Source organism: Lissotriton helveticus, chromosome 4_1, assembly GCF_964261635.1.
Source record: "Lissotriton helveticus chromosome 4_1, aLisHel1.1, whole genome shotgun sequence".
In the NCBI taxonomy this organism is placed as follows: Eukaryota; Metazoa; Chordata; class Amphibia; order Caudata; family Salamandridae; genus Lissotriton; species Lissotriton helveticus.
Genome location: NC_136063.1, coordinates 486,823,098 through 486,850,756, shown reverse-complemented (window position 1 = coordinate 486,850,756; position 27,659 = coordinate 486,823,098). Strand labels below are relative to the sequence as shown.

The following is a 27,659-nucleotide window of genomic DNA, read 5'->3' as shown; positions in this document are numbered from 1 at the left end:
TACCTGTACATTCATTTTAACTTGTATTTGATCTTAAAAATTACTTGTTATTTTCTGGGGACCTGTGTACACCCTGCTCTCCTGCCGCCACCATCAGCGGCGAGGCTGCTAGCCACGCCCACTTTTTATGCCACGCCCCCCACCCATAAAGCTTTTTAATAGCGCTGACTGCGAGCGCTCTGCAAAATCACTTCTCCTGAGGCGGAAAGCCGGGAGGAAGCTTTTCAGCATCTGTACATTCATTTTTAACTTGTATTTGATCTTAAAAGTACCTGTACATTCATTTTAACTTGTATTTGATCTTAAAAAGTACTTGTTATTGTCTGGGGACCTGTGTCCACCCTGCTCTCCTGCCGCCGCCATTAGCGGCGAGGCCGCTAGCCACGCCCACTTTTTAGGCCACGCCCCCGCCCAAAAAGCTTTTTAATAGCGCTGACTGCGAGCGCTCTGCAAAATCACTTCTCCTGAGGCGGAAAGCCGGGAGGAAGCTCTTCAGCATCTGTACATTCATTTTTAACTTGTATTTGATCTTAAAAGTACCTGTACATTCATTTTAACTTGTATTTGATCTTAAAAAGTACTTGTTATTGTCTGGGGACCTGTGTCCACCCTGCTCTCCTGCCGCTGCCATCAGCTGCGAGGCCGCTAGCCACGCCCACTTTTTAGGCCACGCCCCCGCCCAAAAAGCTTTTTAATAGCGCTGACTGCGAGCGCTCTGCAAAATCACTTCTCCTGAGGCGGAAAGCCGGGAGGAAGCTCTTCAGCATCTGTACATTCATTTTTAACTTGTATTTGATCTTAGAAGTACCTGTACATTCATTTTAACTTGTATTTGATCTTAAAAAGTACTTGTTATTGTCTGGGGACCTGTATCCTCCCTGCTCTCATGCCGCCGCCATCAGCGGCGAGGCCGCTAGCCACGCCCACTTTTTAGGCCACGCCCCTCTATATCCTCATCCTTTTTCCGGCACACATATATAAATGTGCAACCCTAGGAAGCGCAGCGGACGAGCGCAGCGGGCGCGCCTAAGGCAAGCCCGTCTGCGCCAGTCCGCGACGGGCCGGGACTAGGGACGACGGCCCATGCCCCTTTACTCCCAGGGCTATCCTACACTTACTCTAGGGAAACCCTCCTCAATCTCATGCCTCCCCAGCATGACCACTGCACTACCTTGAATCCTCACTGCGCCCCTTGCGCCTGCTCTATCTACAGGCTCCCTCTTACCTCCCTTCCCTCTATAACCAACATAGCTGCCTCGAACTTCCCTCCCTTATGCCCCAAAACTACAGACACTGACCAGACCCTAACTAGAACACTGCTCAGCCTAAACTGTAGGTCTCTGGGCAAACATAAGAGAGAGATATTCGATCTTCTGGTCTCGGAGAAACCGGCAGCTCTCTTTCTTACAGAGACATGGCTAAAATACCACTCTTGCCCGGATATTGCCGCCGCTCTCCCAGACAACTATACTTACGTTGGGAAAAATAGACCCAAGAAAGAAGGTGGAGGTATAGCCATAGTGTACAACAGATTATATTCCTGCAAATGGGATGACTTTGTGTTACCCAACTGTGAGGCAGGTCTGTTCAAGCTTTCACTTTCTCCCAATTTTACTCTCTCTGGGCTGCCTATCTACCGCCCCCCCGGGCCCAGCGAATTCTTGGGCAGCCTCTCTTCCGGAGTTTATAGCACCGCTAATCCAGAGCTCTACAAATTTTTCCATTATCGGTGACCTCAACCTACACCTGAATGATCCCTCATGTACTACCAGTAGCAATCTCCTACAAGATTTGGCTGCTTTAAACATTCTTTTACACAACTCTGGTCCTACGCATAAAGCAGGGAACCTCTTGGACCCTATCTTTTCTAATCTAGAGGCCATTGACTGCAAGGCTCCGTCTCCCATTGCATGGTCTGACCATTACATAGTGTCCTTTATTATTAAACTAGGTCAGCAATCGACCACCCCCTCTAACCCTACAGAACCTAGATTATCCAGAAATTGGAACAAATTGGACCTGAACAAATTTAACTCCTGTCTCGAGAAAACCAGACCTCTCATGGAAGATACTAGTACTGCAACTTCTGCCGCTATAAACAGCTGGCTTGCACAAGCTGCCGACGCATGCCTACCCCTACCCCTGCGCATGCAAACGCACAATTTTCATCATTCACCTGCACCCTGGTTTACCGAAGCTTTAAAAAAAGAAAAAAACATCTGTAAAAGCCTGGAACGCAAATGGCGCACAAAATATGACTCCTGCTCCAAGCAAACCTATAAAGCTGCCTTAACAAAATATCACTCCCTATGTAAAACTGCTAAAGCTGAACATGTCAACCATACCATCCTTGAAGCAAAAAATCGTCCAAAGGCACTCTTCAAGGCAGTACAAAAACTCTCGGGCGCACTGTGTCAGCCCAAACCTCCCTGTCTCAACAAGGTACAGTGTAACTCACTGGCTGAATTTTTTATTGCCAAAATTGATAACATCTATTCAAATTTTGAGAACTCATCTCCCCTTCCCTCTCTACCCAACTTACCTGTCACAATCTCATCTTCCGATCTGGGGACACCAGAGGACAACAGTCCCATCCACTTTTCATCGATCCCCCCCTCTCCACCCACGCCCTCCTGTGACCTGAGGCCCCCATCTGATACCTGTCCTTCGGTCACTCAGTTGATCGACACATGGGATCCGCTCAATATTGAGACCCTCTCCGACATCATCAGTAAAATCAAATCCGGTTCCCCACTGGACCCTATTCCCCCTCAAATTCTAGAAAAACTGGACAAATCCTCCCTAGAACCCATTATGGACCTTCTAAATTCCTCCCTTAGAGAAGCTACTGTACCCTCCGCATGGAAACACGCGATGATTATGCCGCTATTAAAAAAAGCTAATGCCGACCCCAGCATTCCAGCCAATTTTCGTCCCATCTCGCTTATTCCGGTATTTTCTAAAATTTTAGAAAAGCACATTAATTCTCAACTCTCCACCCATGTTGCGCTAAGGGGTATCTTACATCCGTCACAATCCGGCTTCCGATCAGGCTTCTCGACGGAATCCACTCTGCTGGGAGTCTCAGAAAACATCCGTCACCGAGTTGACAGGGGGGAAACCGTGGCACTCATTCTGCTGGACTTGAGCGCCGCATTTGACACGGTTTCCCACCCCATTCTTGTCAACGCCCTCCAATCATCTGGCATCACCGTTTCAGCCCTCAACTGGCTTGTCAATTTCCTATCCGACCGCACCTTCCAAGTTTTCTCTTCCTCATCCACTTCCCAAACTTTTACATCTGCGTATAGAGTCCCACAGGGTTCCATCCTGAGCCCCTCGCTCTTCAACTTATACGTCAGACCTCTGGCGTCTGTTGCGGAGCAAGCTGGGCTCACCATTTACTCCTACGCAGATGATACCCAGATCATCTACTCCCTTTCCTCATACCCCATGCCCCCTCATCTGCCCTCTGCTCAGGACTGAGTAACATTGCAGCCTGGATGTTGGACAACAAACTCCAACTGAATGGGGGAAAAACAGAACTTCTTCTGTTCGGACATAATACCACTCTATGGGGACCCCAACACTGGCCCACTCAAATGGGCACTCCTCCTACCCCCTCTAAATCAGCAGTCAACTTAGGCATGATCTTTGACGACCAGCTGTCAATGAAGAACCATGTGGTCAAAACCTCCTCCACCTGCATCACAATCATTAAGTGGTTGCGCAAGATCATCTGGATGCTGCCTGTGGACACCCAGAAAACTGTAGTCCAGGCTTTAATCACTTCTAGACTGGACTACAGCAATATTCTTCTTCTGGGCGCCAGCAAAGAGGTGACCCGCAAATTGCAGACAGTCCAGAATATGGCAGCACGACTGCTCTGCAATCTCCCCAACACTTCTCCTACCTCTAATTCCCTTCGCTCACTACACTGGCTCCGCATCGAAAACCGCACGAAATTCAAGGCTCTCTGTTTCATGCACAAAATAAACACTGGCTTGGCCCCACCTTATCTGACATCCTTGGTTCACCACCATTGTCCCCCCCGCACTCTGCGCTCATCTAGCCAATACCTTTTCTCAGTGCCCAGAATCAGAAAAGCCAGAATGGGAGGCCGCTCTTTTGCCTGGCTAGCCCCTTCATTATGGAATTCTCTTCCCCTTCAGTTATGAAAAGAGCCCAATTACCTTAGCTTTCGCAAACAGGTGAAAAATTGGCTATTCAACATGTAGCCTCCTCCCCTCTGACTTCCCCTCTCTATTAGTTGATTTTAGCGCCGGGAAACCTTCGGGTAGCTGAGCGCTTTATAAACTTAAATATAATAATAATAATAATAAAAAACATATATTTATTACACACACACTACTTAATATCACAAATATATAACGTTACTTCACAAGCATTTACAACGCATGCCCTTACAACGTGGTCAGTACAACAGCCGCGTTGTTACCACGTGTACTATTACAACGTAAGTTATTTCAATGTTGCGTTGTAATAGTATGCGTGGTAACAATGCAGTTGTTGTACTGACCGTGTTGTAATGGCACCGCGTTGTACTGACAGCGTTGCAAACACTGTTTCCCAAATACCACACATTAATTTACAAGCACATACATCGAGGGAGATAGAAATACCTTTGATGATATTATGAAATCAAATGTGACCCTTAATGGGTCATTACCCACACAAATCAAAATACCCCCCAACACACACCAGATCGAACATCACTATACAATATGTATAACCTTAAATAGGGCAGGCCTATTGACTTTGTCACAGGTCATCACATAAAACTACAAGGTATGTGTACATCTGTCAGCCGTAGGGTGGTCTTCCCCCAATTTTGTTTGTTTTTTGCCTCCACTTTTTGTTGAATCTTTTTTTTGGCCTTAGGATGCTGAGCTCTTTACCCTTGCTAATAAGTGCTAAAGTGCATGTGCTTCTTCCCTAAACATGTGTGTAATTGGTGTATACCTGATTTACATATTCAATTTACTTGTACACTACTTGTAAAATGGTATACCATATACCCAGGACCTGTGAATTGAATGTTACTAGTGTACCTGCAGAACTGCTTGTGTCAACCACAGAAGTAACATTTCAAACCTGTCTCAGGTCTGCCACTGCAGGACCTCTGTGTGCAGTTTACTGCCACTCCGACTTGGCATTAAAACTACTTGCCAAGCCTGAAACTTCCCCTTATCTTACATATAAGTCACCCCTAAGGTAGGCCCTATGTAGCCATTAGGGCAGGGTGCTATGTAAGTAAAAGGAACGACATGTACTTTTATGTTTTGCATGTGCTAGTAGTGACAAAGGGCCTACTTCATGTTTCACTACTGTGAGGCCTACTCCTCTCATAGAATAGCGTTGGGAATTCCTTAATACACTTATAAGCTGTAGTTCCTGATCGGAGAAGAGTATCTTTATCATGTTTTATATGATTGGAATGGTATTGATAAATCCTACTTACTGGTGAAGTTGGATTTTTAAATTACTATTTTAGAAGTGGCTCTTGTAGAAAGTGGCCAATTCTCTGCACTTACTTCTCTGTGTGCCTGAAAGCCTATCTCCAATACACGTCTGAGGTGGGTGACAGCTACACTTTGTGCATTCCCTCTAGACAGCCATAACACAGGACTGATAGGTGTATCTGAGTACACATCTATATAGATCTGCATTCTGAAGATCTTGCATGGGCAGGAAGGTAAGGGAGGGGCTAACACCTAACTTGAAGAGGTAGTGTCCTGTCTTTACATAAAGGGCTGAGTTACCCCCAAGGATAACCTGGCAGACAGGACTGGACTGAAAGGGGAACCTGTGCACTCCAAAGAGCTACTTTGTAGCCACCCCCACATATCAAAGGCACTTTTGGGCAAAACTACTGGGTCTCTGACCCCTTAAATTCAGACGCTTCTGGATCTAAACTGACTCTCTGTCAAATGGACTGCCATGCTGCTTAAAGCACTCAGCTCTGTACTGCAGACTTAGAAGATCTGCTTTTCTCTTGTGTTACCCTGCTGCCTGCTGCTCTCTGACTCTGCTGAAGTAGAGCTAGACTCTGCCTTCCCTCCAAGTGATCTCCAAGGGCTTGTTGGCTTGCCTCCTGGTGCTTGAGAGTCAGGGAAATCAAATTCTCTACCCCTGCGCCTAGCTCACTAAAAGTGGTCTAAATACTTGTAACATATATTTTGACGTACCTCCTATCTGTGGGTAGCAGAACCAGCGCACCGACCCAGTTGCAGGAGTAAAATCGCTGCATAGCTCCAGAACCAGAGGTTTTCCACCTGAGATTGACCGATCAGACAGCCTATCACCACTGTTGCAGCTTGGTAAGATGAACGCAGCCCCTTAACTGCTTGGTAGAACCCAGCGCATTGCTCGACACCTCTCGACTCGGGCATCCGTCTCGGAAGTGATGCATCACCTTCACTCCATGAAGAAGATAGATGCATTTTGCTGTTTGTGACCAGGAAAGGTACTTTGTTCATCAGGGCATGCGTAGGTCCTGTACCGGCCGGGGCTCTATCGTGGTCCAGCTGAACTTTGCCCTGGTCCACCGTGAACTAAAGTAACCTTTTTAGCACTACTTGATTCTAAGAGCTTTCTGCATTTATTCTTTTAAAATTCAATAACTCAACTTCAGTACATTGGATTTATGTCATTTTTATCTTCTTATATTTATAATATAATAATCTATTTTTGATAAACTTGTGTGGAGCTTTCTGTGGTGTAATCTTTGTGTTACTGTGTGTGTGTTGCACAATTACTTTACATGTTGACTTTTTAGATAAGCCTGACTTCTCTGAGACAAGCTACCAGTGGGTGAGCACAGGTTATCTTTTGTGTGCATCTAGCTTACCCTGACTAGGATTGTGGCTTTTGCTTGACAGGGTGCATACCTTTGCCAACCAGAAACCCAATTTATAACAGTAAGCCTTTGTCAAGGGGTCAGCACATCATTTCATAAGGCAAGCCTATTGGATTTGTCAAGGAGTCACGACATCAATATATATGTGAAGCCTATTGGCTTTATCAAGGAGTAGTAACAGACCAGTAACCACATGCTAAAAGCTGACATGCTCTAAAATCAGAATGAAGCAAATCTTACCAAGAAAAGGCTGCTGATGTCTAAACTATGTTGAAAATATTAGTATCAGAATAGAAAAAAAACCATATCTGAGGGAATTTTAGCAGGGCTCACAGGGATTCCCTTCACACACTATGTGCGGCAAAGATCTGAGGGATGGTAGCCTCTGCAGGGTGTGGTCTTCAGTCTACTCCAAAGTGATTGACAGATTGCTTCTTTTTAAATGAGGTGATTAGACTGCTCAAGTGACAATGTTTAGAGCCACTAGGCTTTGTTTAACATAAGATTGCTATTGTATAAATACCATGGTCCTCCCAGCCCAACAACAGAGATGATGCATGTATGTGAATCTAGAAAAACATCCATTATTGGAGAAATGATAAACACCTTGCTAGTGGCATCAAATCTGAATATTGTTATAGGTATAAACTTTGTAATCATAACTGCAGTGTTGCTTGTACTGTCTGAGTCGGCTCTTTCTCCTACTTAATACCTGCATGCATTACAGGAACTTTATACTTACTAATTACAGACCTCCAGCTAAAGGTTGAAAAAATATTTCAGATTTATCATGGTAATGGACTGGTAAGCATCTGTTCAGGGTGATAGCACCCCTCCTCTGGCTCCACACCTTAAAACCCAGTGTCATTTCTGGTGCATAGGATTTCCACATTTCTTAGAAAGAAATACCGGGCGTTTAAAGTTTGCTGTTCCAGTCAAGAGCTGGCAAAAGAAAAATAATTTGTGTAAACTTGTCAGGATTAACTCTATTTGCTCCATTAATCATTCTGAAACAATTTAGACAGCGCACACATACTTTTTAACTGGTTTCTATATGCGTTTGCTGTTTTAAGCTTATGCATCAGAAGAAAAAAAGATATCTGATTTCAGTTCTTATCTCAATATTTTTACCGTCTGGACTTAAAAATACAGGCAGGGCTGGCAAAAGAACGGCCAGGTGGCAATCATCCGGTGGTGTAGAGTAAGTGCATTGCTGAGAAAAAATTACCCTGGTCAAAACTATTTTGATAATCAATATTCACCTAAAAAAATAAAATGTAACACAATATACTATTTTGCCAACTACTTGAACAGCAAATATATTATATTCGTCTTACTCTCAAATACCTGAAAATCAATTGTATGCTTTTTAAATAAAAAAAAGTTTTCACCAACAGTTATTCTCATTTACATTGCATGCGGACTCATGAACATTATAAAAAAAATGTAATGAAATAAAAGTAACCCTGTCCTAAAGTTTTGCACTTCTTTCCCAGATGAACAAGCCTCCCGATTTCAGACAACTTCGCGACCTATGTGCATTACCTGTGTATGAATCAATGGAATCTGGAAGTTTAAATTTCTTCAAGCACTCTTTAAACGTCCGCTTTTTGAACTTGCAACACAACATGTCACAATAGTGCTCCTCTTCTGGCACGACTTCCGGCTCCTTTATTTTATTCTCTTCTTTCATTGGCGGCTGGGCTTCCGGTGCAGGCGCCTTCTTTTTGACCGGAGCTAAGAAAGGAAGGAATACAAACAGCATAGGTGTGTGAATAAGGCCACGTTTTTGAAGGATTACTCTTCTGGCGTATAATGACCCAAGGGCTTTTCAACAGCATGATGAAATGCACACATTCGCAGCAAAACATGACATTACTTAATGCCCACTTTATAGAAATTCCAGTACTGGTTTTTGAGGTAAGCATGGTTATAAAATGAAAATACTGGCACTGGAAACGCTAGCTCGTGCTATCATGCAAGTGAGTAGTTTCAGGATTTCTTTGGTAAGCATCATTTTTAGGTCTCGCATAGGGCAGCGCATGCTCTCTGAGGCATTAAGTAATCAGTAGGTTGGGTGAAACTCCATCCATTGTGTTTATATTTGTATTTTCGCAGCCGAGTTTGGAAGTGTTGGCTTTAACGTAATGTTCCGTGATTGTGGGCGAATCACTTCATCTGCCGCCGCTAGTTTAGGTTGTGGCTTGCAGTAATCCTGTTGTCCTCTGTTGGTTGTTTGGTAATCGCATTCCTGGCACCTGTACCACCTATTGTGTTGATTGACAGTATGGGTAAACATTACATAGTGTCCAGGCCAGGATTTGAGCCTTGCGAGTGAGCCAGGTACGCGGCCGGCACGAGAATAGGCTGTGGGTCCCGAGTGGCGGCTTAGGAGACCCGGGCGACTATATCCCAGCTCTGCACTCAGTTTCGTGCAACGGGTCCCTGGTGTGGCTGTCACACTGCGTGAATCTCTTCACAGTACCGTTTAAGCCAGCAAATACTGGGAATGCTTGCCTCATCACCACAGTCTCTCTGCCAGTGACATCAGAGCCTAATCATGACTCTAGAAAGCTGATGAATGAAAACATGACCGGACTCCGTAGCCGACAGGAATGCTGGCAAAATGTAGTAAGAGAGCTAGGGTGTGAGTGCTGACACGCCCCTTTCCAATCGAGTACTCATCCCATCACACTTTCCAGCAAAGCCCAGCTAGTCAGTTTTGCCAATAAGTTTTCGGATTTTAGGTTACATATTCTAATAGCTTTAATTCAAGCAGCAACTCACGTCTATAAAATCTCAGCAGCAACTCACGTCTATAAAATATTCACATGCCTGTTGCTGTCGCTGTTGTAATGATGGGGGCCCTGGGCCCTCATGCTGGAAAGGACTGACGCAGACACAGGATGGATAGTGCGTAGAATGGCCCAGAGCACATGGGCTCGGCTCCTTTTATTAAAGCTGTGTCACCTGACCCGGTGACATCAGTGGTGGGTGGGTGTTCAGTGTAGGGTTTCTTTACAGCAACTAGGCCGTGTCCAGCAGGACAGTACATCCCTCCCAAACTCGGGGAAAAGTCAAAATAAAGAAGAGTCCCAAAACCTATGGGAGGAAAAGTACAGTTTGCAAAAACCCCACGACAAAAAGTTAAACCTGTGGGAAAGAAAATGTACATAAAATATAACACTGGACTGTATGATTTGAAGTGAGTCTCTTTGGCGGATTGCAGGTCGCAGACGGTGTAGTTACTGCATCCAGGGCCCATGAGTCACTATGGCATGGTTTGCCGTTGTTCGGCGGGTCCTATCTTCTGTCTGCGCCGCCTGGACGTTGTTCTTTGTCTTGTCTTTGCTTCACACCACCGGTGACAGTTGGTAGCTAGATAGAAGGGTGACGTGATATGAGTATTGTTTGTCTTCTCGGTTCTCCTCTTCAGTCCTGGTCCTTGGTGATGTCTCTGGGCAGGCTTCAAAGTGTTTCTGGGCAGATGAAAGGAGTAGGTGCATACATCCCTCTCACTAGGATGCCCCTCTCGCCGGTGTTCCTCTCTCATAGGATGTCCGAGAGGACCTCTTTGCCAGGCTTCCACTGGACTGGTGCTCTCGGTCGTGTTGCTCCACCATAGCCTTCGGGCCGTGAGCGGGGCGCTCCACGAGCCTCACCGTTGTGTCCTAGTTCCACCTGAAGGTTACGCTGTTGATTCTTTTCCTGCACGCGAAGCTTTCCTCCCCGTGGATCTTGCAGACGCACCATTTTGGTTCTGTCTCTCTTGCGGGACTTGCTGCCACCAGAGTCCCTTGTGGCCTTTGCTTCTTGGGCTGCCACGGGTTGGTGTGGAGTGGTCAGTTCCTCAGCCGGATGTATGAGCACTCTCGCCATCCAATCTTCCGCTCAACCCCAAAGGTAGATTGTCGTCAACAGTCCAAACTTGCCCTCTTCTGCGATCGCCACATGGATGGATGGCTTGTAGGTGGATATCTTTGACTTGTGCCGCGGGTGTTTATGCCAGGCCTTGTTCTCCCCTGCACTCCGGTGTTCTGGTGCATGTCACCATCTTCTCCTGATATGTGTGTGAGTTGACTGTTCACAACTCTTCTCTTCTTGTGATCTTCTAGTTGCACTGTGGCACTCACTTCCCTTATTCTCCACCTTTCCTTTCACAACGTGGTTGGTCCCTTTTCTTTTCTTCAACCACCCAGGCCATCTCCGTGTGGTGTGCACTTCACACGAGTCTCCCTGGTTGCGTCCTACCCCTAGGATACACTTTCTCTTCTTCCGATGGCCAAACCAGGCATCGCACCTTTCTTCCTGTCGCTCCTTCTTTACTTCGAGTCGGTGTCATCAGACCTCTTATGGGTCCAGTCCATGGACCTCTTCTTGATCTATTCAGTTACTATGCCTTTGATCTTCTGGCATGTCTTCGCAGTCGTGATCTTCTAACTGTCAGCTTCTCCTTCTCTTTTCCGGGTGACCATCTGGCTGGTCAGCTGCTTCCTTTCTTTTCCAGGCGACCATCTGACTGGTTAGCTTCTTCCTTTCTTTTCCGGGTGACCATCTGACTGGTCCGCGTCTTCTTTTCTTTCTTTTCCAGGTGACCATCTGACTGGTCCGCGTCTTCTTTCCTTTCTTTTCCCGGTGACCATCTGACTGGTCCGCGTCTTCTTTCCTTTCTTTTCCGGGTGACCATCTGACTGGTCCGCATCTTCTTTCCTTTCTTTTCCGGGTGACCATCTGACTGGTCAGGTTCTGGCGGTGACTTTCTGGCAAGTCATCTTCGCTGTGACCTACTTACAGGTCTCCGAGGACGCGCACCCTGAATGCACATCTTAGCCTCGCTTCTTTTTTTGAAAAGAAAAAAACAAACGATTACAGATTCTGTAATTGTGCTTGGAATTTTACAGCCAGAAAGAATATGATTAACTAGACTGAATAAACATTTGCTTCGCTGCGGAGAAAAGTATTTGCCACAGGCTTTAGCATTAGGTGTAGAGTTAACAGTCAACTGCACTTTATGATAGTTAACGGACTGGTCATAAAGTCCTTGTGTTCTCTTAATATTCTTGCCATATTAATGAACTCTAGCCAGCAATTAATTGTCTCTGCAGAGGGGCTATAGGTATCTGAATAAAGTTTTGAGTAGTGATCCCCAAAAACCTCTGGTAATGCTTGAGGTATGATACAATATGCGTGTTGCAGGATCTGAGATTTTCTTTATTGAGCTGCAGTTGGTTTACGTTTTCTAACGTTTTATTAGCCAAGCCAGGTATTTACCCATATGCTTGCCCTCTTCATATCTTTTTTTAGAGCTTTATGACTTAAAATTTCTTTTATAATCTTGAAAATTGTGACCTACTTGAGCTACCTCTCTTTTGATTGCAGCACTTAGAGTGAGATTATATGCTGTATTGGCCTGCAGGTGTAGGCATTTCATCTTTTGTAGCTGTCTTTGATTTGCCTGAAAGGCAATGATCTGACCCTTGAAAAATTCTTTCAGTCCTTCCTGTTCCATTAAGTCAGAGGCGGAATCGATATTACGTTCTAAAAAATCCTCCAAAGTTTGACACATCTGTCCTGCCATGCTTTCATTGAGAAGCAATGTTTTATTTAAAGACCCATGTAGAACTATGTTGCTGTGGCGCTGCCAAGCTGAGATCTAATGTAGTTATCAAATGGTCTGAGAATGCATTGATAAATATTTCTGCTTGACCTCTACAGAGGTTGTGAGATGCTAAAAATAATGTATACTTGAAGCTGAGTTATATCTTTTAGAATGGCAGGTATATTGTCTTACTTTGGGGTGATGAATATGCCATGGGTCTTCCAGTGCTAAATCTTGCTTCAATAATCGCAAAATCATAATAGTTTTTTCTTTATTCTGGTGTTTTTTACATAAGATGAATCTTAAGATATATTTGGGAGTAAGTTAAAATCGGCCTCTATCACTGGAGAGTCAGGCATTTCTTTCGCACTATCATATATGGCTTCTAAAGCTGAGAGTGATTCCTCCATAGGACCATTATGACTTACGAAGTTTAGCAGTTGATGATATATCTTGGATTTCACCCAAATCCATCTGGTGCCTGGGTCTCTGTTTACCCTGAGTATTCTCAACGATCTAAGAGCCAAATCTTATTAAAAATTGAACGGATCTTCTTGCAATGAATTCTAATACATTTATATTTCGGAAAATACCTCAGTCATCCAACATTCACCTCCTCCTCAACCCCTGCATTCCACCCATCATCAGAGTGGAATTCTCTGAGAGACTCACCTGCTCCGGACTCTCATTAAGATTCGGCTCTGTCCCTCCGTCCCTCCCTACATTCCCTAACCCTCCTTCTCACCCAGCTGTGTGCCTTGAACTTGCACACATGAATGATTCTCCATCGGCAACCGTTGTTGCAGCCTGTCACTCTGCAGTTTTCCCCGCTTGGAGGGGAAACAGAAAATTAAAGAAGAAGAAAGAGAAAAAGGAATAAAACCACAAAAAGCAAAAGCGCAATAGGGAAGAGGCCAGAAGGAATAAATCACATCCGGGATCCCTTTATGGTGGGCCACCACTGTTAGAGAATGGTCTTCAAAGTTCTTTATGAGTCTCTTTTACCTCTCCGCTTCTCAATAATGGACTGCGAAAATTCGATGGCTTGATTCACAGAGCAAAAACACGAAATTGTCTCTCAAACAAGACTTTAAATTTTGCTAGCTGAATCAAAGCTGTTTGTGTTCTATGTTGTTAGAAGGAGTCTATCATAGCCTTAAATTCAAGCCGACGTCATGCTGTGGTCGAAGATGTGTCCGTAAAATGTTTTAATAAAAAGTTATCAGATGCTTGGAACCCTTTATTCTGTGTTGGTTCCATTGAGACTTATTTCCTTTAATTGGAAGTCTTCGAAATTCACCAATTTAGTGCATGGAAATCTGTCATTTGGGGGACAAAAGGAGGAAACACCATGTGAACGTGTGACAAAGTGATCTTCTAACTTTTCATAATATTCCGGAATAAAGTACTGTGTTATGAAATCGGAGATACAATTGTGTCTTTACTGTTCTCTCATCCTTTCAGAACCCCTATGATGCATATATTTGAGCAGTGAGATCTATCTTCTATATTTTCAAGCTTTAGCTCCAACTCAGATATTTAAATTTGATCTTTCACTAAAGATGAATACATTTTTGTTTGAGAGTCTTTGAGATTTGAGATCCTTTACTCTGTATTATGCAATCTGGTATTGAGATGCTGTAAACGTTCGTTTATTTCAATAAGTTGCTCTTGTGACTCTCTGTAAATTCTGGCTTGTGAATTCTTCATTTCTTTGGGCTCTCCTAACAATCTCATTTAACTGTGGAGCTTGTTCTGCTCAGATTTTAAGTGCAACATCTGAATTTATAATCTCATTATAGAGAGAATTTTCTGTAGATGGAGTGGAGGATAGCCTGAGAGAGATAGAGGATACATCTAGAGAATGCCGTTTATGAAATTTGAGTCCTTTTTCCATGTTTTCCATGGGATACTGAAGTATCATATTGTGGATCCATCTTCTTCTCCACTGTTTGTAATTGGTGCCGCTCGCAGAAGGACTGCAAAGGACGCCTAACTGCCCTCTGAACCGTGACAAACGGTGTCTGCCTACGGCCTGGGAGCCCGAGTGCTCGGCCATTACTATCAGCAAGGACTCCATTGCCAACAACCGGGAGCGGGACTGCGAGGACCAGGAGCGCTTGCATTCCTTCATTCCGCGCACCTGGTGCCTCTTCCCGCCCCCTCCTCCTATTTAGGCCAGCCTCCTAACGCGATCGCGGGACGCGCGCGGACGGAGGCGCGGGCGAAGACCGGGCAAAGAGCGGGCCGTTTGAGGCCGTTCGAGTACGTGAGAGTCCGGTCCGGGCCCTGTCTCTTTTCTGCCATATCAAGGACGTTTAAACACCTGTGAAATGAGTACCAGGGAAACCAGAAGTAAAACATCCTCCCTAGCCGCGGCCGGAGCTGTCAAAGGCCCCATTGACACCTACTTTGCTAAAGCTGGTTCTCTCCTGATTGAGGAAATCGAGGTCCTGGAGCGAAGAATCTCCCAAGAAATAGACTGGGTAAGGAGATCTTCAATGGGCCCAATCGCCCAAGCTAGAACCCCAGAAGTTAGATCCGGTTTGGCAACTAGCGGTAGCACTGATCAGGTCACATGTCCATTTCCAGGCATTTCAATTACAAACCCTGAGTTCACCATTGAGGTTCCGAGTGACTTTGAGGATATGAGCCTTATGGCCCTACCCAATACTCAAATTCCCCAAGCAACATCAACATTAGCCGAGAATACTGAGGCTGCCAAAGTTATAGAACCCAACATAGATAGTAATAGGGGGGCTAGAGAAGGGGCTATACAAAAAAAGAAGTGGGGGCCCCAAAACAAAGAAGATAACAGGATCAAATCTCCCAAACCCAAACCATCTAGAGGTAAAGGGGGGAAAGGAGCCACCTCTGTTACCGTGCCAGAGAGGTCGGGAATGTCAACTCCCCCTAGAACTATTAACACAACCTCACTACTACAGCCTACTAACACCGCGCCAGTAGACATCACTTCTGATGACATCACACTGGAGGACATAGGCACACTTCTTAGGTCCCTATTGAGTCCCCTGGAGGCTAGATTGATTAAGATCGAAGCCAGATTAGTTATCATCGAAAAAGCAACTGTGCAACTTGCTGACTCAAGGAAACTCGATAATAGTGGATCTAAAACAGTAAAAGAGGGACTAGGACCCAAGTCCGCTAAGGGTAATGGACCTCCTATAGCCACAAATAATAAGCTTCTACCCACAAACCCCAAACCTTTACAATCCATACCAAACAATACTCCGCAACCTCCAAATGCCAACAAGGCCCCTATTCCAACACACCAAACAGCAACTGCCACTCCTAAAATAATCCCTCCACCGAAAGACAATGCTCTGCCCTCGACTAATGCTAAGGGTGACCCACCATTTACTGGAGAGAAACCAAACACTAACCGCAGATATAAGCCTATAAACCTCCCCCCAGAAGCAGCACCTTACACCTTAGTTCTGGCGGGGGTCCCAGAATTAAAATCTCCTATATTTGAATCTACTACCGCACTTAAGAACAAAGTCATTAACTGGCTCTCTGTAAATAGACCACTCCCGAGAGGAACAACCAGTGATATCTCCATGGTAGGAGGGCAACGTGGGTGGGTCACACTAGGAAATCCATTAGGGGAGACTGTATCCTGGTCACCTTTAGAGACCCGAATACAGCCGCATATATCTGCACCTGGGCCTCCGATGAGGATTTTGGCAGTAACATTCAACCACTTCCTCTTTCATTTTTTTACCCCTCAAGCTTTTATAACTTAGAGGACCACAGATGGGGGCACCACCAAGAGCTACTGGACGGTTGGGAAAATTGCACTAGGGAGAATAATGTCCACCCACAACACAGGGGAAGACTAACAGAGCAGTTCCCTTCGTATGGGGATGAGGCTGGCTGGGAAATAGTTACAGGGAGGAGGGGGGGGTGGTTACAGGAGAGGAATTTCTGGGCCACACAGAACACACTACCCAGCCTATCTGTCTACCCACAATAGATACAGTAGTTTAGAAATGGTGGACTGACAGGCGGCTGAAGTGGGGAGTGTTCTACAAGTATCTCCCACGATTGAGATCAATACACTCCCAGCGCCAGATACATATACTAAGGCATTTAATATAGTTGAATTTAGTCAGGATCTAAGTATGACGGACCCTACTTTATCCCCTACTAATATGCCTTCGGATATGAATTACTCGCCCACAAGCCAATCGGCGCCCATAGAGCTCATCCCCAACAACCCGGTTTTTATAGGCCTAGCCACTACCCAACGGTCACATATAACAGTGATCTCTTGGAATGTGGCAGGCCTAGCCAATAAAATAGACTGCATAGAGTGGGGTTCCTACATCAGCTCCAAAAATATACTCCTTTTCCAAGAGACTTGGGCGCGCGAGGAAATATTATTTCCGGGCTTCGCCTCTTTTTCCAAAGCCGCTAAATGGGGGGGAAGGGGCAGGCCGTCAGGGGGACTCACGACCTGGGTAGCAACGGACCTAGGTTGTCAAGCTACCTGTATAGAGACCGCCTCAGATGACATACTGGCTGTTTTAATTGAGTGGCCAGACTCCATGAAGTTGTTAGTCATTAACATTTATTCAAGGCCGATACCAATGCACAAAGAATCTGGTACCATAGATGAATTAGCTCGGCTTCTAGATGGCATTCCATGTGAACTCGCCTGCCTGGTGGGAGGTGATTTTAATTCTCATTACGAACCACTGCCTGGACTACGTGACGGGCCTTCCTATGAGGAAGATTCATGTTGGTTCGTCCCTGAGACGGTGGCACCACCTCCAAGGGCCTGGACTCCTTTGGCTTTGCAGATAACTGCCCTCACTCTCAACCAAGGTCTAAGGGCATGCAACGGCCGCTGCAATTCAGATATACCCAGTATCCATACCTATAACAAAACAGGCAGTGAATCTAGACTGGATTACATTATGGTTAAACTGTTCATGTGGCCATCAATAGTCGATTTTAAAGTCACCGAAAGAATGGACAGTGACCATAACGCCTTAGATTTGACTTATTCCCCGCCTGGGGGTGAGGTAACATCTCACGGAACGGACAAAGATAAGGCGGGGCTCCTACTTGAAAATAATCGGAGGAAAGTCAAGTGGGAGAAACTGGCCAATAGTCTAGATAGATTACCGCAGTTATATGAAAGGATCATCCCATTTCTGGAGAGCGCCTTTCAGTTAGGAAATGAGGTGCAAGATGATGCCGTCAGAGGAATGCTTGCACAAATACACGCAGACATCATCAAAACCTTAGAGCAGGATCTGTTCACATCCTCAGGGAAAAGGAAAGGCCCCCCGTCCAAGACGTCTTGGTATAACGCCGCTTGCAGGGAAGCCAAGGCCCATTTGTTACTTGCTATAAAGGGACGTCTTAGCAAGGAAGAAATCCGTGCCAGGAGAAGATTGTACAAAAATCTCCTGGAGAATGCGCGGGCGGAATGGGACCACGATTACTGGGAAAATCTAGTTGGAGCACTAACAAACAGAGACTCCCGCAAATGTTGGCGCGTAGTGGCTAATGGCACGGAGGACTTATCCTCCGCAATAGAGCCTAACATAGCCCCTACGGTATGGCATAGCCACTTCGAGGCGTTGTATGCGGAGGGAGGGGGGGACCAAAATAGAGCTGGTATCATAAAGACATCTAGCCCCACTGGGGTTCCTTTTACTGAAAAAGAGGTGAGGGAGGCTATTAAAGGCCTAGCTGCTGGAAAAGCCCCGGGACTTGATGGGGTGCCCGGGGACTTGTTCAAGCAAGAACCAGGGATATGGGCACCTTATTTCACATTGATATTCAATGCCATTCTGGGGGGAATGGAGGTGCCCGATACTTGGTTGGGAGCAGAGGTGGTCCCAATCTACAAAAAGGGATCCCCTCTGCTTCCTGCCAGCTATCGTCCCATCAGTCTTATCGATATATCCCAAAAACTTTTCGGAAGACTGATCCTGAATCGGCTCCAGGCCTGGATTGAAGAGATGGACATCCTGTCCCCCTATCAGGCAGGATTTAGGCAGGGTGTATCGACCATAGACCAAATTTTCAGGCTGAATCTCCTTTACTGGAGAACAGCGGTAATCGACGGCGGCACTCTGTACACTATTTTTGTAGACTTACGTGCCGCCTTCAATTCGGTACCCAGAGCGAGACTGTGGAGAGTTATGGAAGAGCTGAACGTCCCTGGTGATATTCTGGCAGTTCTGATGAGACTACACTATAACAACTACGCTCGCGTAAGGTGTGGCAAAGGTGGCAAGTTAACCGAAAGGTTCCCCATTCGCAGAGGGGTTAGACAGGGTTGTGTGCTCGCACCGACCCTGTTTTGCCTCTTTGTGAACGGGGTTGTTGCCCACCTAAACAGGATTGCCAATACTGATGCCCCAAAGTTGACAGGCAGCAGGGTGCCAGCAATTATGTTTGCAGATGACACCCTGCTGCTGTCTAAATCCCCTATGGGGATTCAACGCATCTTGGACGGTTTTTTAGAGTTCTGCTCTGAACGAGGATTGGAAATCAACCCACAGAAAACTAAATTTATGATTTTGAATCCTAACCCCCATAATCGAGCCCCACCTAGGCTAGGCACAGTCCAACTAGAACGTGTGCACAATATTGAATACTTGGGGATTACTTTAAATGAACATTTAACGTGGACGACTCACCAGACTAAAGTGAACATCAAACTGGCTCAGTTGGCGGGTGGCACTATGCGTCTGGCGAATAAATCCTCCTATCGCCCACTAACCCCAATCATTCATATCTCCAAAATTCAAGCCTGTGCAGGTGTTACATATGGGGGTGAGCTGTGGGGACATTCTCAACTCCCTAAATTACAGTCAACTGAAAATAAATTTCTGAGACAGGTCGTTGCCCTCCCACAGAGTACTCCATTGCTTCCCCTTAGATTAGACTTGGGAATTCGACCAATAACGGAGGAGCTAGGACTTAAACCCCTAACATTTTGGAGGCGTCTGTGGTGTAGCCCAGATCTTATAAACTATAGAGAGGAGCTGCAGGAATTCCTGGAGCTACGGAATGCCAAGAGGATCCCGTGGTTGACTTATGTGAAGGGAATGCTAGAGGAGATGGGCTACCCGGAACTTTGGACGGATCCTTCAAACACCTGCCTAAAGATTCCAAAAAAGGCACTTGTGAGAGCATACCAAGAACTGATGCTCACAAAAGCTATTGACGCCACTCGTGAGGGATCCTTGACACATTTGTTCCTAAAAGTGAAAGACTCCTATTGTCTCGAAAGTACTCTAGACGCTATGTCTCCTGTATTAACGAGGAAATTATTCTTACAATGGAGATACGGAAGCCTCCCTTTAGCTTCATTTACAGTGTCCTGGTCATGCGGCTCCACCACAGAAACTTGCCCAGTGTGTGCTCATTCGAAGGAGGATGACGTTCACGTTGTCTTCTTCTGCAAGGGCTATGAGAGGAGCAGGAAATACTGGTTAGTCCCACTACTCAGGAACCTGGGTTTTAGATCTTTTCAACCTGCTTACAGAGTTTTAAAGACAGACCTTTCCCCCACTGTAGTCTTTGCCCTCTCGAAATTTTTAACCTCTATGTGGTTCACTCGAAGCCGATGGGTCAAAAGACTTGTATAAAAAGACTCCTTGAAAGTTATATACTGTTTTCGCAGCACCCCTTGTTTTTTAATGTTTTATATTGGATCACATTGTGTTTAATTCATTTTTAATTGTGTATAAATGTTATGTATCTTTTATGATCTGTGATCGAAATAAAGATTTTTGGAATGAAATGGAATTGTACTTACCCCTCCCCCGAGGGGATTTTTGTGACAGATGGGGAAAACAGTGGGTAATTCAAAACAGGTGCTGAGGTTTTCTGTGTTTTATGGGCCTTCATTGCTTGTGGTGAGCTTTGTGGTGATTTTGATAACTCCGCCAGGCAAAGATTTATTTCCTCGAGAGCCACTGTTGCATCCAAGTGACAAGCCAGTAAGGTAAGGTTCGAATCACAGTAGATTTCCATATAGGCCACCGTTCAGTCTGTTTTGTCTCTGTTGTTGAGGGAGACTGAAGGGTTCTGGTTAGAGATTGTGATTTTCTGTGCTAGATAAGTCCACCCTCACGTTTGAACCCCGATTTTTTGTTTTATCTCCTTGGATACTGAACAAGCTCCACCTGTCTTCCTTTTCTCCGTTTTTGTATCCTCCTGTAGTCACTTGAGCACTACTACTCCTGGAGGATTTGATCGATTTCACTGGAACTCTTGCGGATACTTATCACCGGAGATCATTTTTTAGACTAAGCTGCACTGCCATAGGCTTTTTCTCAGGCCACCCAGAGAACAACTTCACCAAAGGCTTTAAGGAGCCACAAATTCAGCCACAGCTATGTGGTTCATCTCTGTGATTCCCCAAGCCCCTATTACCTTCTGGGGGCACCTACCACACCACCCTAGAGTTGACCTCCAGAACACAGCCCATTGAGAGTTGTATTGCTATGTGAGATGGAACTTTGGCTTTTAGGGTATTTTAGCTGTGTTTCTAAGCTGATTGTGGGATTGAAATGCTCCCTGTCTATGTCAACAATCCTTTTTATTCTAGGTGCATTCCCCAAAAGGCGCTCATGTCATTAAAGAGTCTGCAAAAAAAAGCTGCTTAATGCCCCTGGCGTAGCCTCCTTAACCGAACTATTGCAAAATTCTATGTTGCCTCACCTCAAACGTTGAAGCCTCCCTGTGCGTCCTGGCCATTTGGCTCACCCTCTTCCCCTTTTGTTCCACCCTCTCTTTGCGGTGCCTTGTGAGTGACAACTGAAGACTGACTGGGGGAGGGTAGAGCAAGACAAACATTTTCATGGACAAATCTGTGCTTATTTGGCGGACTGGGATTCAAGAATTCGGCTCCGTTCCCATCATGTGCGCCTTCCTGCCAAGAACCTGTACCCCTGGCTGTGAGCTAGGAATTGCTCAATTACATCCCTCCCCCTTGTGCAAGGCTCCTTTCTCACCAACACTGTCTCCAAAGTCGGGCAAGCGTCCGCTGTTGCTCTGAAGCAGTTTTGCAGGTGCGAAGCAGGGCAGGAGCTCTCATGCCCTCCCTCCTCTAACGTTGCTATAAATTTCAAATGTTAGCAAGTGTTTACTTTTTAGCTTGGTTCCCAATTTTAGTATAATTTCAGTATAATACTAAAGAAACCTTATTGGTTGAAACACAGATTAAACAATGTAGAGATAAATATTGACCGTTGACTGATGTTCCTTGCCATTCGTATGAGGTGTGCATTTTACTTATCTAATTACAATGAGAGAGGGAGTAAAATTAGCTCAATGTACGATATTTTGGAAAATGTCATGCACCATGGCTCACCACTGTGGAGAGGAACCCGAGAAGATTGGAGGATCCTAAATTGTTGCAATCCTGACAAGATACCCTATTTAGGTGAAGGCTATTCCCTTTTACTCGTAACCCACGTAAACGTGGATATCTGGCTCACATGTTCCAAATGGCAGAGTCTCCCACGTCCAGAATCATCAACAGTTCCTCTATACGCTAAACAAAATGGTTTCTGTCCCTCTTCTGTCTGAAATTCAAAATGTATATCAAAAGGTAGTTTAGGTTGCACAAAGTGTTTTTGGCATAGTTCTCCGACTGCTTTTTTATTATTTCAGGTACGTTTGACAACTTTAACACTTAACTATAAATTAACAGTATCTTAAGGAGCTTCGGAGCATCGCCTAGATTCAGAGAAATGATTATAATAGACATAATGTGAGAGGTACTTTAATTGTCTAGTACAGCCTTTGACAATACAAGCCTAGTAAGGATTTAATGGCTTTCAGTTTCCTATATTTCAGTTCACCCGATAAATTAATCTCTTGCTTGGCCTACACGTATCAGACCCACAACCCACCTCTTCTATTCTTCTCCTAACACCTTGTCTTGCACAATTTTCTGGGTCTTTGCACTTTTTGTGTAAGCCTAAAATATGGTTATTTTTTCTTCAGCTGTCTCTGACTACCTTCAGGTATGCACCTCTCTCCTCCTGTGGCCTAACAAGTAAACATCTAATGGTACTGTTGTCAGAGCATTTGGAAGCTCTGTCACATTTGCTCTAATTTCTGATAATCTTTTCAGGCTTTTCTTAAAACTTCTGCATTTGCTGCTCTGCCTTGTTTTTGGTGTAATATGCGACTGTGTCTCTTTTCAGTTTAAGAGTGGTTCTGGGGCATGTAGGGGCTATCATTGATAGCTTGTTCAGATGCTTCCCCTCTGAGAAGTTCACTTTATATTCAGTCCTTTGAATTGAGCCCAGCTATCTCCTGTTCTCAGTGTTACAAGGCTATATACAAGTGGGGTCTATCTCATCTGTAGCTACTTTTAATTATCTTAAGTGTTCTGTATGTTGCAGCATATCTGTGTTATGTTCTACCTTATTTCACTGTCTTCTTCATGCGTATTGTGGGTGTTTGAACTATCTCTTACAATTTAAAAGATGTTAATTTAATCAGTTTGTCACTTTCTGAATGCCTCATTCTTTCCATTGGTTGAATGGCCAATGTAAGATGTGTGCTCAGATTATCACTCAAGTTTCTCGCTGCCGGCACCAATGGAAGCTGCAGTGAGCAGATAGCAGCAGGGAGGATATCCCAGATTCAAGGAGAACCCATCTTAGAACTCCCTGTACCTGCTAGCTCTCACTTGACTTATTGGTTGCAATCACTAGCTGGGAGAAGGGCCTCTCATCTAGTAATAATAGCTCAGCTTAATGGCCATCAGCCAGTCTATGCATGGCCCCACCAATGCATCCAGAATCTGGAGTTACCTATGCCCAGCTGTGGAGGGTAGGTGGTGGAAAACAAAGGGTCATTGCTGACTATCAGCAAAACAGAGTGTTTAGTCATTGAATGTGAATCCTCACTTGTCTGTTGTGCGCCATGCTTAACCTTCTCTGTCCCTCCTCCCTTTTCATGTATCAATCACCGCAACTCTTCTTTCTCTGATGCTCTTGTGGACTCAATTTCAGATATTACAATCAACTACAGAAATCTCTGTATCTAAGGAAACTTCACATCTGGTGAGACAGACACAGTCTGCACCAGACCTCATCTCTCCTTATAAACCTTAAAGCATCTAATTGCCATCAACTAGTGACTGAGCTCACAAACACCACTGGCCACACTGAGCATCAAAAGGACTTATGCCAGGCAGTGGAAACAAAACAATTATCTAGAGTCATCACTGCACCATCAATTTCAAACTGTGTCACTAGCCGGTCCAAACTAACGTACACATAATGGAGCATTAATTAATTTTTATCTAGACTGCTTTCAATTAGCACTAATTAATACTGTGCTCTGCATTCATCAATGCCCATCTCTTTTATGAGTTGCACTTCAGGTAGAGCTCCGTAGGTTTTCCAGAACCATAAGGCAAATCTTACAGAACAGGAATTATATTACAGTGCTGATAAAGTGGAAGAGGGACAGGGAAACATTTAGGGATGCTTATCAAGAATGTTCTATGCTGAGCCGCTAACAAAGTCATATGGAGACCTCTCAACCTCAGATCAAGACTGTGATGGAGGACAGAAAGGCATACTCTCTACTTTGCATGAGAAATAAGCGATCCTGCTTCTCCTACTTGACCATCAAACCAGAATTTGACCTTGCAAGGACTTGCTCCAGTATTGTGAAAAATAACACGCCATACAGAGTACTATGGATATAGTGGTGTTACCTCTATGCTTAAAGATTACACCTACTTTGGGGCCTATCTCCTGGTTCCTTGGGTGTCTGAAGTTGATAGGCTTTTGAACAGAAGACACATTTCGATGAACTATTCAATCTCTTTGGTTTAAGGTTTCCAGGCTTCTAGTTGTAACCTGCAAATTTATGTAAATTTAAAATAGCTAGAAACCTTACAAGTGCAGATTTCCAATGTTCTTTAAATTAAATAATTTGTTAGAAATTGGGTTTCAGGTTGGCAGAGGTATGCACCCTGTCCAATCAGGGGTCACATTCCTAGTCATGGTAAGTCACAGACACACCCTAATTTAACCCTTGCTCAACCGCTGATAGCTTGGCGCATGTCAGTGAGGCTTAACTGAAGAGGCAATTTGTAAAGTATTTGTGCAACACTTCAACCAGTAAAATAGTGAAAACACTACACAAAAGGTATTACAATAGAGTAAGAGGTATTACATCAGAGGTAATTAACAAAGAAGACCAAAACAGCAGAAATCCAATAAGTAAAACCGAAGTTATGACATTTTAAAGAATAAACTGAAATGTAGTGCTTAAAAGCATAAAGCGCCAACCAGGGCTATCTGGTCAGGCTAGACCGAGTCAAATCCAAAGGTTCAGGCCAACCGGGATGGACTGTGGGTTGGATACAAGGAACAGTCTTGGCACCCTGCAATGTACCTTGGTTGTGTCATTGTCGAAGACGACATGCGTGGTGCAGGCAAGGTGATGCATTGTTGACAGTACACACAGGTAGGCGATGTGTTGGTTCTGATCTGCGCAAAGAGAATAATGTGTTGAGAATGGGGTCAATGCGCCATACAGTTGCTGATGTGTCAGAGTCGACCCTTGCAACAGTGGCAATGCGTCCGCAGTGGAGGAGGTGTGCCGGTTCAGAGTCCTTGTATTAACAGTGATGGACGGATTCTGCTGCAGAAGTACTTTAAACCCCCTTACAAGGGCCCAAGACTGGGTTGGCACCATTTGGCAGGGACAACTCACAGATGGCAGAGTCCAAGTGCTGAGGCAGGTGAGTTGGAGTCACCAGGAGGCAGGCCCTTGAAATACCTTTGCTTCTAGTTTCAAGTGATGTGGGTCCAGTCTTTCTCACCCAGGCAACCTGGGCAGCAGGCAGCAGGTCAGCACAGCAAGAAAGCAGTTCTTCTAGAGCAGCATTCAGGCAGAGTGGAAGTCCTTCAACAACACAGCAGTCCTTTTTCCTTGCAACATATCCACAGGCCCAGAGGTGTACTGAAGAGTGGGTCTGAGAGGCTTATTTTTATACCCTGGTGCCCTGCCACCAGAAGGTGGGATACGTTTCTAGAAAGGCCCTTCGAGGTTCTGGGAGTTTCCTGCTTGCCCTGCACTGGCTCCAAGCTGGCTGTACAGACAATATTGGGTCGTTAGGTCTATTGTGAGGAGTCAGGACATAGCCTATTGAGGAACAAGTGGGTTGTGCTCAGCTCCTCCCGTCCCATCCTGCCAGTTGATGCAGCCCATTAAGGCTCTGCTAATCCTACTATTGTGTGACTGTCTGGAGGGAATTCGCAAAATCTGTCAGCTACACCCAGTCATGTAAAGCAGGCTGAATGCACAAAGCCCTGAGGGCAGGAAAATGCCAACTTTCTAAAAGTTAAGAGAACAGATGATGGACGGAATGCTGAACAATGTAAACATTCACCCCAGTCAACAAATCTGGGTTTAATCCATCATTTTTTTGCCCACCACGCCACCCCAGTTTGGACCCAGCCATATGCAAATCAGTCTTGACTCTGCTCCTCATGGGAACATTCCAACCCGAACTGTCGAGCCATGTTCTCCCGGGACCGGAAACAAGCCTGTGGGACCGGTTTCGAGGTATCACCCCCTAATCAACCGGGCTAGCTTGAATCCAGTAGTGCAGTGAGCATGGGACCCATGTCTGGGCATACACTTCCCACTTAGGGCGACAAAAGCAAAAAGAACAGATGATAGACTGAATGCACACCAATGCAAACATTCACCCCCAATCAAAATATCTGAGTTTAATCCATCGTTTATTTGCCCACAATGCCACCCCTGTTTGGACCCAGCCATATCCAAATCATTCTTCACCCAGCTCCTCATGGGACAGTCCAGCCCGAACTTCCAAGCCAGGTCCTCCCTGGACCAGAAACATGCAATCTGGGACCTGTTTTGCGGCATCACCCCCTCATCAGCTAGGCTAGCTTGAATCCAGTGGTGCAGTGAGCACGGGACCTACGTCTGGGCTTACCCTTCCCACTGAGGGTGGCAAAAGCTAAAAGAGCAGATGATGGACAGAATGCTGAACAATGCAAACTTTCACCCCCAGTCAATAGATTTGGGTTTAATCCATTGTTTGTTTGTCTGCCACGCCACACCAATTTGGACACAGCCACATGCAAATCAGTCGTGACCCTGCTCCTCATGTTCAACAGTCCAGTCCAAACTACCAAGCCAGTTCCTCCATTGACTGGAAACAAGCATCCTCGGACCAGTTTCAGGGCATCACCCATCATCATCCAGGTTATCTTGAATCTAGTGGTGCAGTGAGCACAGGACATACGTCTGGGCATACGCTTCCCACTTAGAGTGACACAAGCAAAAAGAACAGATGACGAACGGAATGCTGAACAATGCAAACATACACCCCCAGTCAACAGATCTGGGTTTAAACCATCATTCTTTGCCCACCATGCCACCCCAGTTTTAGCCCAGCCATATGCAAATCAGTCTTGATCCTGCTCCTCATGGGAACCATCCAGCCCAAACTGCCAAGCCAGGCCCACACTGGACACAAGCATCCTGAGATCAGAGCATCACCCCTCATCAGCCAGGCTAGCTTGAATCTAGTGGCACAGTGAGCATGGGATCCACATCTAGGCACACCCTTCTCACTTAGGGCGACAAAAGCAAAAAGAACATATGATGAACGGAATGCTCTCCATGCCACTGGAGTCAAGCTAGCCTGGCTGATATGGGGTGAAACTCCAAAACCGGTTCCAGGATCCTTGTTTCCAGTCCAGGGAAGACCTGGCCTGGCAGTTCAGGCTGGCCTTCCCATGGGGAGCAGGGTGAGACTGATTCGCATCTGTTTGGGTTTAAACTGGAATGGCATGGGGAGCAGAAAAACAATGAATTTAGGCCCAGATCTCTGTACTGGGGTTAATGTTTGACATTGTTCAACATTCAGTACATCAATTGTTCTTGTTGCAACTTTCTATAAGTGGAATTTTCAAAATAGTTGTTATAAATTAGATTTAACCATTAAAGGGGGTTTATCATTACAATTTCATAGGTGCTAAATATGACGCATGCACCTCCTATTATTTAGGGATTACAGCTTATCAAATGTAATAAGCAATCCTCTATGTTATCCTATAGGAAGGGTGGGTATCATAGTAGTGAAAAAAGAATCTGGGCGTTTTTCACTACCAG

General features: G+C 45.2%; 1 protein-coding gene across 1 annotated transcript in view; it reads right to left on the bottom strand.

The window, feature by feature from the left end:
* CNGB3 (cyclic nucleotide gated channel subunit beta 3) overlaps positions 1–27,659 on the bottom strand; it is a 564,986-nt gene that overhangs the window by 459,291 nt on the left and 78,036 nt on the right. Inside the window, exon 3 of the mRNA XM_078686155.1 lies at positions 8,426–8,617. Coding sequence (XP_078542281.1) covers positions 8,426–8,617 — 192 coding nt within the window. The remainder of the gene's footprint in view (positions 1–8,425; positions 8,618–27,659) is intronic.